The sequence below is a fragment of the Impatiens glandulifera genome, chromosome 2 (assembly GCF_907164915.1).
Source record: "Impatiens glandulifera chromosome 2, dImpGla2.1, whole genome shotgun sequence".
Taxonomy (NCBI): Eukaryota; Viridiplantae; Streptophyta; class Magnoliopsida; order Ericales; family Balsaminaceae; genus Impatiens; species Impatiens glandulifera.
The window spans coordinates 55325940-55337275 of NC_061863.1; the positions used below are offsets into that span (position 1 = coordinate 55325940).

Sequence of the window (11336 nt, forward strand, 5' to 3'; positions counted from 1 at the left end):
AAGAAACACTTCCCCCAAACCCCAAGCCCGTCGTTGATCATCCAACTTGCTGGAATCGGAGCAGAAAACTCGGTTGTCTCCTACTCTCCTTCCCCGAGCTCTTGGGCCTTTTTCGCTCATTCCAGCCTTGTTTCTCGGCACTGCGCCACTGCCCACTAGAGTTCTTCCTCCGATTTCGGTGAGATTTTGGTTCAATTTACTTGATTATTTTTGGTTGTTGAGGACTTGTCTAGTGGAATGGTGTATTCAAAATCTGTATCTTGCATTATTGCATAACGGAAGTGCAACATTGTGGTTAATCATAGATCATAGAATGTTGGTTAATCTATAAATTTTTAATGCAGATTAACATTTAGAGTTTTATCAAGCATGCCTCCTATAATAAAACAATTGTCTGGGGCAGAAAAAAGAAAGAAAAAACAAAAGGAAGATGCTTTAATTCAAAGCCAAGTAGGAAGCCTTAATAAGTATTTCACAATCAATCAAATAGTAGAGCAAGTGAACCATAATGACATCGATGATAAGTTGAATGATCGGGAACATGGTGAATTGAAAGAACTTCGCAATGAAGACTCAAAACAGTCTGAAAATGAGAACGATGTAAGTATGCCTAAAAGTGACACTGATGGAGATATAAATCAAAAGATTTTGTTTCCTTTAAATGTTGATGATCCAGGAAATTGGGACAAAATGCAAAATATTAGGGAATTTTTGGTTTTAAGAGGTCCTAAAAGATATGATGATATTTTGTTTCCTCTTGATAACACTGGAAGACATTTCATTCCATCACATTATAAGAGACAATTGACAAATGGTGAGAAAAGTGATAGAAGATGGTTAGTGTACTCTATTTCTATGGACAAGATCTTCTGTTTTTGTTGCAAGTTATTCAAAACTCAAAGAACCATGGAGAAACTTGGTTTCTATGGATTGAATTAGAAAGAAGACTTCAAAAGAAAAAGACAATTGATGAAAGTGCGCAAGTAGCAATTAACAAAGAGAGAGAACATTGAAAACAAGTATTGAAGAGAATAATTGCAGTTGTGCAAAGAATTGCGAAAAATAACTTGGCACTTCGAGGAGATTGTGAAAACTTTATGTTGAGAATAATGGAATCTTTTTGCAGTTAATTGAAATAATTGTCGAATTTGATCCAATAATGGAGGAACATCTTCGGTGTGTTCAAGAACGATAGATTCATTACGCTTCAAAAAATGCGAGACGAGTAATATTCAAGTGACTATGTACTAGTTCGGAACATGAATTTTATAATTTGTTTGGATCTTCTTTGTTTTTTTAGTATTTATTTATAACATATTATTTTGATGATATTTTATTTCTAGAATTCATGTTACGAATACTATTATATTTAAATTGATAAAAAAATATATGTATGAATATTAAGTTTTGAGAGCACCAAGTTTTGTGCTCGCCTCAGGCCTCGAAATCTCAGGTTTGGCACTGATAATATTGATACAGTTCTGAAATCGTGATAAATCATTAATATTTTGTATGATCCACATGCATGTTACTTATATCATACCAAGATTTTGATATATCAAAATAATAATATAATTTTTTCTAAACCAAAAATTTCGATATGAATACAAATTTACCAGCCCATTCTATGTATTGATTTATTCCATCCTCAAATAACTGACACTGACTTTTTTTTTATTTAATATAATTTGTGACAAATAATTGCTTGAAATTCCTTTAATTGGCATATATGTCCCTCTTGCAAATAAATTGTTGTAATTAGGTTGAATAGTACAAAATATATAATAATGAATTTAAAAGGAAAAAATTAAAAATGTTGAAATAGACTGGCTAAGACAATTATAATTCATTTATGTTCTCAAATAACATTATTTTCTCCGATATATGTTTAGTTTATCTAATAACATAAATAATTCACTTTTTTTATTAAATAAAATTATATTGACAAATAATTACTTGTAGATGGTTGTGAATATATTTTTTTTAGATGGAAGGAGAGGACACACCACATGAATAGACTTAAGGTTAAACAAATTGACCAATCCGATTAAACCGAATCGAAATCATTCAAACCAAGCCAAACTAAACATCACACTAACCAGTCAAACTGAATTATTACAGTTTCATTTTTACCATATGGGTTCGTTTTGTCGGTTTCAATGCTAATGAAACCGCTCAAATTGTTGAAACCGACCATATATTTTAAAATTCAGAACATTAAACCAACTATGAGTAAAGTTTTATAACTATTAAATTGTAACACATTTAAAGTAATTATAATAAGAAAACATCATGAGTGTAAAGATTTGTTAGTAGACTATCAAATCTATTAATTATTATTATTATTAGAAAGATTTAATTTTGAAATTGTTGACTTAATTTTAGTATAATATTTATTAAAAAGAATATTAATTCATAGTAAAATATATTTGTGTTTTGATTAAGATATTTATTTGTGAATTATGTTAACAAATTTTATTCATAATATTTCTAATTGTTCATATACATAAAAATATATATAGGTTGTTAATGATATATATACATATATATTAACAAATTTGTCAATGAATTAAATCGATTAAATCAATATTATAACCGTTCAAACCGAATTGATCAAACAACCGACAATTTAAAATTTAGTAAATCAGCGTCAACAGTTTAAATGTGCATTTTAGTACCTAAATCAACCAAACTGAATCTCTTGCACCTTGAGAAGATCCCAAACAAAATATTTTATTTTTCTTATTCTGTTGTAAAAAAAGTCTTATTTAGAATTTTTAAATAATTTATGAATTAATTAAAACAAAGATGTAGGTGATTTTGAAGAGGTGCGAATATTTTAGTAAAAAAAACTTACTAAAAATAAACTGAACCAAACCAAACCAGTAGCTTACCAGATTTATTTTAACGGTTTACCAGTAATAGATGTTTCGATTAACCATTTTTTACCGGTTAAACGGTTCAATTTTTGGTTTAACTATTTTTTTACATGTTAATCGGTAATAATTTATTTTAACTATTTTATAAATATTAGATATATTATAATATTTTATATCCTAAAAACATGTAGATTATAATTGTTAAATCATGTTAAAATTTAAAAAGAAAGGGGAAATGATAAATTGAGATAAATGAAATAAAAAATGTGATATTTCTGACTATATTATGCAGTTTATTCAATAATCCAAATATTTCAATTTTTGTATTAAATATAATTTTTGATAAAAAATTATTTTTAGGATGAATTTGGTTGGATTACTTAAATATTATGTTTGCCAATAAATTGTTGCAAATTGGCTAAAATAGATGTAACAAAAAAATTCTTTTTTTCTCTAATTTTTTTTCACTTTTTTCTTTGTTGTTCTGTCATAGATAGAATAAAATAGTGAAAAGGTATAATTTTTTTTATCCAATAACACAAATCATTCACATTTTTTTTATTAAATAAAGTTAATTTAAAATAACCACTTGGAATATATATAGACTCATTTGATTAGATAATTGTGGAAGTGAATAAACTGTGGTGTGAATAGACTAAATAACATGAGTAACAAACAAAATTCTATTTTTATTTAATTGTCTCCAATGACCTTTTATTTATTTTTTTATACAGATCCTCTGCTATAGATTCCGTTCCCTATCTTTCTTCTCACTGTTTTTAATATTTTAATTTTACTTTTTACTAATTTGTCCCTCCTTATGAAGGGAATATGTGGAATCGGTAGAAGATCTATCTGAAGGACATATGAGATCTCACTTGTTCCTTTGTGTTCTTTCTCATAGTTTTGAATATTTAAAAAATATATTTATTAATTTGTCCCTCCCTAGGGAACATGTGGAGTCGTTAGACATGTGGAGTCGTTAGCAGAGGATCTTCCATCTGCTCCTCTTTATAGACTTTAGTTCACACATTTGCCGATATATTAATTTTTCTTGATCTATCCTTCCGTAGTGGTGACTTCCTTAACTTAACTTGACTTAACTTAACTGAGTTTTAGGTCATCTCATCCGCTTTTTTTAATTCAAAGGCATTGTCGTTGTTGTTTCGCTCATCCATTGACCTAAATATCATTACTAGAGCATTTTCATTGATGGCTCCATATTCATTTATTGATACTCCTTAGAGTTTGTCAAATTTATTCTAACTATTTTCTTCTATTATTTCTCTCAATTTCAACATGTATCAAAGAAAAATAAGACTTAACACCCACAATAATAACAAAACAATTTTATCTAAGTCTATCCCTCATATTGGGAAGGAGAATACATGATATTTAGATTCTATCTTGAATTGTTATTTTCAGATTGAAAATATCGAACTGTAAAATATTAAAAATATCGTTTTTTAAAAAAAAATGATACGATATGATACCGATACCGAAATTATCGGTCCGATAAAGATATGATAGTTTCAAAATTTCGGTATAAACCGAGATATTAAAATAATGTTTATATATTAAAAATATTTATTACTTATAAATAATTAATTTTCATTTTCATTTAAAAAATTAGATTCACACAATGAACTTTTGATATATGGTTAATTAAACTGGCATCAACAAATTAATAAATTTTAATAAATTTATATATATATATATATATAAATAAATTTGACGATCAAATTCTAAAAGTATTTATTATTTCTCTATTAAGAGATTTATTTTTTCGGTAAACATATTTAATGTTATTTTTTAAGCGAGAGATACGATTAGAAGTCAACCATATTACAATAGAGAAATGTGGATATACAAGCATGTTGAAAATACTAACTCGAGATAAAAATCAGAGTTTCAGAAAAGTTCTTTAGATGTAGACGATCACATTCCAAAGCAGTGATAACGAAAGCAACATGACACCTTGTCCACAACTACGTTGATCAAGGATGATTCTAAGGTGGAGTTCTTTGAGGAAGAGTGAGATAAGAGAATCTCATCTATTTTAAAAAAACACATTCATTTGTGTCGGACTCTATTTTCTCATCTTTTTTTATAAATCTTAAAACTTTTATCAAGCACGGAACTATGTTGGACCTGATTTCTCCTTATTAGAATAAGTAGATAACTTGTCATGGACTCGATCCCTAAAAAAATAATATGTCAACACCAGAGATATTTTTATTAATATAAGAATGATGATAAAATAAAACAAGAAATAAAAACGACCATAAAAAGTAATCCTTTCAGTGAAAAGCAGAGAGTCAACACATTGAACGTTATCTTTACATTAGAGATTCATTTACTCACGATTAGTCAAGACAAACATGTACAAAAGATAAGACGACAATGAGAACATTCTTCTATTGAGTCATGTCTTTCGGTCTAAAAACGTGAGAGTCATATATCAACAAACAACTACAACAATTCTACACGACATGATCCACAAGAAAGTAGAAGTCAACGTTGACAATATGATCGTCAAATTGCGAGAACGAGAGGGCGACATCCAAAACTTCAACTCAATTCAAAGAAGTGCACATGCACGGCCATGTCACATTAAACATGCACATTTACATTACACAACGAGGCATCGAGGCATCGAAGTAGATCCGAACAAGATTGATGCAATCACGACAATGCCTGCTCCTCGAAGCGAGAAAGAAGTGCGATGCTTCATGAGCAAGGTCTAGTATAAAAGCCGCCTCATAAACAAGTTGATCATGACATGTGACCCTTTATTAAAACATTTAAGGAAGAACGAAATGTTCGTATGGGATACCAATTGTTAGAACTTCTTGTTGGAATTTTTAAACTAATTTTATAAATTCCATTAATGAATGGAAATTAGAATGTGGGTAATAAAATCAAATCAAATTCACATGAAATTCAAACGTGAATTAAAGGGTGAAATTTGATCCAAATGTATAATTTAAATCAATTAATTTACATTAATTGATCTAAAATGCATTGATGACCAATTAACAAAATGTTGTTAATTTGTAGTGTAAATTACATGAGTTTGTTATGATAATTAATATTATTATTAACAAATTGGAAAACCATGTAACGTTAGTATTGAATTGTAAATGCCTTAACTGTTTTGGAAAACAATTACTCTATAATGAAGAGAAAAACGTTAAGGTAATGAAGAGGCAAACAATGTCAACCGTTGGATCAAATGATGATTTTATTTAATGATTTAACTTTTCAACAATATATACCCATTCATTATTCATTTTACAAAACACTTCATCCTTAATTTTTCTCACTCTAGAATTCCAAAAGTCCTCTTCTTATTTTGTGAGTGTTCGTCGAGTTCTTCGAGCTCGATATTTTCCGTTGAAACCCGGTGATAGTTCAGGTACTTTATCAAGCTCGTTGTGTAGTGATTCCGGTGCTGAATCACTACTAGATTCGTTGTACCCTAGGAGACAGTCATCTGTGACAAGCTCTAGCACACGGAGAGACGGTGAAACTGTTTTAAGGGAAATGTGTTTAACACATGCCTCGAATCAACCATCAAATACGGTGATATTGTTTTTCGTATATCTTATTTTATTTTTATTTATTTGTAACATCGTATGTATATATATTTTTCTGTTATTTTTCAAGACAAGATTTCTAACAATCTTAAAACAGTTTCTTTGTGCTAAGCTATTTAAGAGCTTGCGCCATCGAACATATTTTTTTTTGTCTTTGATGTTTCAAAAATAAGAGTCGGGTGTTGCAAAAGAGATGGTGTTCATTTCGAAAAAATGAAAAAGATTCATCTTAAGGAATCAACAAATAAAGATAAGTCTTTATTGCATATAAATATGTTTGATTATTAACACATATGTTTTTATGCTGTTAAAGCTTAGTTTTATAAGCTAATATATTTTGATATGAAAATTTTCTCAAGAAACATTAATTTGTATATTCATTATACAAATGTTATATAGAAAATAATTTAGAACACAATAATTTAATTTGTTCTAGTCTTATTTAAAGATTTGTTTGGTCATTAAAATTATTAATAATAATGAATGAAAATAAGAAAGTAACTAATATGTTAGCTTTCAATTTTTATAAAATTTATGGTGTTAAAATTAATTATAATTAAAACATATGGTTTCAGTTTGAAAATAATTAATTATAATATATACCTTTTTTTAATTAAGCAATATAATTAATAAGAATATGGTAGGATGATTTAATAAATAAAGAGAGATGACATCTTTATTTATATACATTGTTTTATATATTACATTTTATTATGGTAATAAGTTATCGTTTTAAATGTGTATATATTCATTGGTTGACAGAGTCTAGTCAAATATGAAGTATAAGTTGTCTTTAGAAAGAAGACAAAAGGTCATAAAAAACGCTACAACAATGAAATGGCGCATTGGTGTAGTGGTGTAGTGGTTTAAATTTCAGACGCAATGGTGTGTGACGGAAAGGAGGTTCCGTGTTTGAATCCAAGAATCCAACTGATGAGATGATTTGATTTCTTTTTGTAGAAATCAAATTTACTAAAATGACTATGGTCATTGATGTTAAAAATCATTCCAATTTCTTGTGTAGAAATTATGAGATGAATGGGATTGTCAATGATTTCTTTGTAGAAATCAAACTTGATAAAGTCATTGATGTTGAAACCATTCCAATTTCTTGTGTAGAAATTATGAGATGAATGGGTAGCCAATGATTTCTTGGTAGAAATCAGACTTGTTAAAGTCATTGATGTTGAAACCATTCTAATTTTTGTGTAGAAATTATGAGATTAATGGGTTCATAATGATTTTTATAAATATATATATATAATATGATTTGTCTAAATGACATTAACCATGGATGTTAGAATCATTCTAATTTCTTGTGTAAAACAAATTATTAAATGAAATGAAATGGGACACTATAGAAATTATGTGATTCATAATGACAGAAAATGAAGGTCATATGTATAATGAGATTAAATAAGTTATTGATTTTAGAACTTATTCTAATCATGCATTTAAATAGACACGACTATGTTAGTCGAAATTGTCTTCGCAAAAATTGTCTCGGTGAGAACAATCTACTCAGATTTATTTTGAGCATGCATAGTCGTTTCACGTCGATTATTGTTCAAACACATGGCAATGTAAGTGCTTCGATTAATATATGAAATATATTTGATTATGTGCTAATTGATTATTAATATAAATCATGCATATTAGCTAATAATATGATGATTCATGTTATTCATAATAAGTATGATTATCTATAAATTTATATACATATATAAATTAAGATTTATTTTTTATCTATTTTTATTTTAATAGATAATTTTGAAATTTGTCATAAATCATGTGTTCTTTGATTGACAAAGATTTGTTATAGAATATTAAAGGTCATCTAATTAATTAAGAAACGAATAATTGATGACATGAATATTTATTTATATAATTAGTTAGTTTTATATTTGATTAAAGATAAATGGTCAACATTATAATTAAGTGTAATAATTAATATTCTAATTAATTATCATGTATTTTTTAAACGTATTTTTATTGATAAATGAAATTGTATATATATTTGTTTAATAATATATGACATATTATTTATTTTATTACGTTTTTATGTTATTGACTAGATATATTATAGTTGTTTTGTTGTGGTGACTAAAATTGATGAAGCAATAATATACAATATCATATATATGGATATATTAATTTTGGTTTAATATAATATATTTGATATACATTGTTCAACGTATCATTAAGACTTACTTAATTTGATAATTTTAAAATCAAATAATTACAAGGAAAGTCTAGTTTGATTTGAGAATAATGTGGCAAACGTGCCGATATTGCGGGATGCAAACGTGCAACCGAAAATAAATGTTTAAGCGGCTTCGGCCAAAGATGCTTGAAACATTATGATTTCTTTTGTAGAAATCATGTGATATGGTGAATATTTATTTGATTAAATATTCTAATTTCTTTTTATAGAAATTAAGTGTTGAAATAAATATTTTAATTGATTAAATATTTTAATTTCTTATGTAGAGATTATGTGAAGAATGATTTATATATGAATAAACATTCTAATCTCTTGTATAGAAATTATATTTTATCCAATTAAATATTTATGATATAGTTATCTTATTCATTGTATGATAAGTATATAACGAAAGAAATTTGTAAAAGAATTGTGTGACAATTTCTTGATTAGAAAATAATTGATTTAAATTATATAAGTGTGTAATTTAAAAAGGTTACCAACATGAATGTGGGGGCAAATATTTTTATTGATTATAACACAAAAATAATTGTGTATATTATGATAAATGTAAAAATAATTTATTGTTAGAGAAATATGTTCTCTATAAAAAATAAAGTTGCACAACTTTATAAAAAGAAATAAAATAACAAGAAAATGTCTTATTTATATTTGCTGAGTTGGTGTTCAAATTAATATTTTAGATTTGAGGATTTTGAAATCAAGAAACGTGTCATATTTTGACATTATTTTCATAAAACTTTGAAGAACCAATGTCTTCAAAAGGATTTTATGAAATAAATGAAAAAGAAAGTTTATAAAGTCTTGATATGACTTATAACAAATTTTATAATAATGATATTAAAATTTGATCATACTTTTATTAAAAAGTGGACGTGACAATTATATATATCATAAAGACAATGAAAATTATTTCATTACGTGTCTTTATACGATATTTTTATCGTTGAAAATTACGATAAAAATGATTAAATCCATAAAGGATATGAATTGCACTAAACGAAATATCATGTTGTTATCAAATGATATATTGATATTATTAAATGAAAGACTTTACGTCTTAAAGTGAATATGATTACACTTAGAAGTGCAATCTACGTATGGAAATCTTCTAAGAAACTTATGATGGATAGATTAAACGTTATAATCTATATTTTTGACTTATGTCGAAAAATAAAATATTTTTATGTAAAATATATAATCGTTTACACGAAGGCAGAATAGTTCAAAGACATTTTGTCTACTAGTTAGCCAAGTAAACAATATTTTCATAAAAAATTAGATGATAAGCATGTACGAATGTCTATGCTTCTTATTAGAAGATGTTCCAAGGTTAACTAAGAATGTACCAACATAAATTTCTAATTATTATGATAGTAATTAGAATTTGGACAAGCTTAGAGTCAGTGACAAGTCTAGACATACACGTCTTAGACATAATGTTATTATACTATACTCTTTAATGGAGTTATCAAATTTGACTATGTAAGTCAAAGATAACATTATGGATCCACTAATCAGATTATTGAATAGAGAGATAGTTTGAAGTCTTTTGAGACATTAGCCTACTATAAGTTGGTATGAAGGAAAACCCAACCTATGCAGACTGGAGATCCCAAGAACTAGGTTCAATGGGACAACCTAATTGTACTAACTTGGAAAGTTATTATTGAGGATTAATCCTATAATGAAACAATATATATTTTGACGAGGATAAGCTTATCTCTTTTAATGATTCTTTGTGAACAAAGAGATCACCTATGTGAGGGAGAAGTGGGGCCGCTTTGAAGGAATTACACGGCTCAATTCTAGACCCTCTCACAGAACCAGGCGCGTGTTCCATGGCCAAAACGGATACAACGATGAGAGCTTGACATGTATCAGGGAGAATTCTATGTGAAAGTGTGTAATCGTTTACACAAAAAGCAGAATAGTTCAAGGACATCGAGTCTACTAATCAGCTAGTAAAGTTATATGCTTTCACAAGGGAAGGTTCAGAGGGTTACACCAATCTATCCTATGTAGAATTCAACTGTTGAACTTTTCACCGGGTTAATCTTTCAATTTCCATTAATGTGGGGGATTGTTGGAATTTTTAAACTAATTCTATAAATTCCATTAATGAATGGAAATTAGAATGTGGGTAATAAAATCAAATCAAATTCACATGAAATTCAAACGTGAATTAAAGGGTGAAATTTGATCCAAATGTATAATTTAAATCAATTAATTTAAATTAATTGATCTAAAATGCCTTGATGACCAATTAACAAAATGTTGTTAATTTGTAGTGTAAATTACATGAGTTTGTTATGATAATTAATATTATTATTAACAAATTGGAAAACCATGTAACGTTAGTATTGAATTGTAAATGCCTTAATTGTTTTGGAAAACAATTACTCTATAATGAAGAGAAAAACGTTAAGGTAATGAAGAGGCAAACAATGTCAACCGTTGGATCAAATGATGATTTTATTTAATGGTTTAACTTTTCAACAATATATACCCATTCATTATTCATTTTACAAAACACTTCATCCTTAATTTTTCTCACTCTAGAATTCCAAAAGCCTTCTTCTTATTTTGTGAGTGTTCTTCGAGTTCTTCGCTCGATATTTTCCGTTGAAACCC

The 11336-nt window shown here is 27.3% G+C and overlaps 1 protein-coding gene across 1 annotated transcript; it reads left to right on the forward strand.

The window, feature by feature from the left end:
- Positions 1-369: 369 nt before the first annotated feature.
- LOC124924976 (zinc finger MYM-type protein 5-like) lies at positions 370-939 on the forward strand. The gene has a single exon (XM_047464957.1). It carries the CDS (start codon positions 370-372, stop codon positions 937-939), a length of 570 nt encoding a protein of 189 aa, XP_047320913.1.
- The last annotated feature ends 10397 nt before the right edge of the window (positions 940-11336 follow it).

Bases quoted from the DNA above. Each gene is read 5' to 3' on its own strand.
- LOC124924976 (XM_047464957.1), top strand. From the start codon at position 370: ATGCCTCCTATAATAAAACAATTGTCTGGGGCAGAAAAAAGAAAGAAA.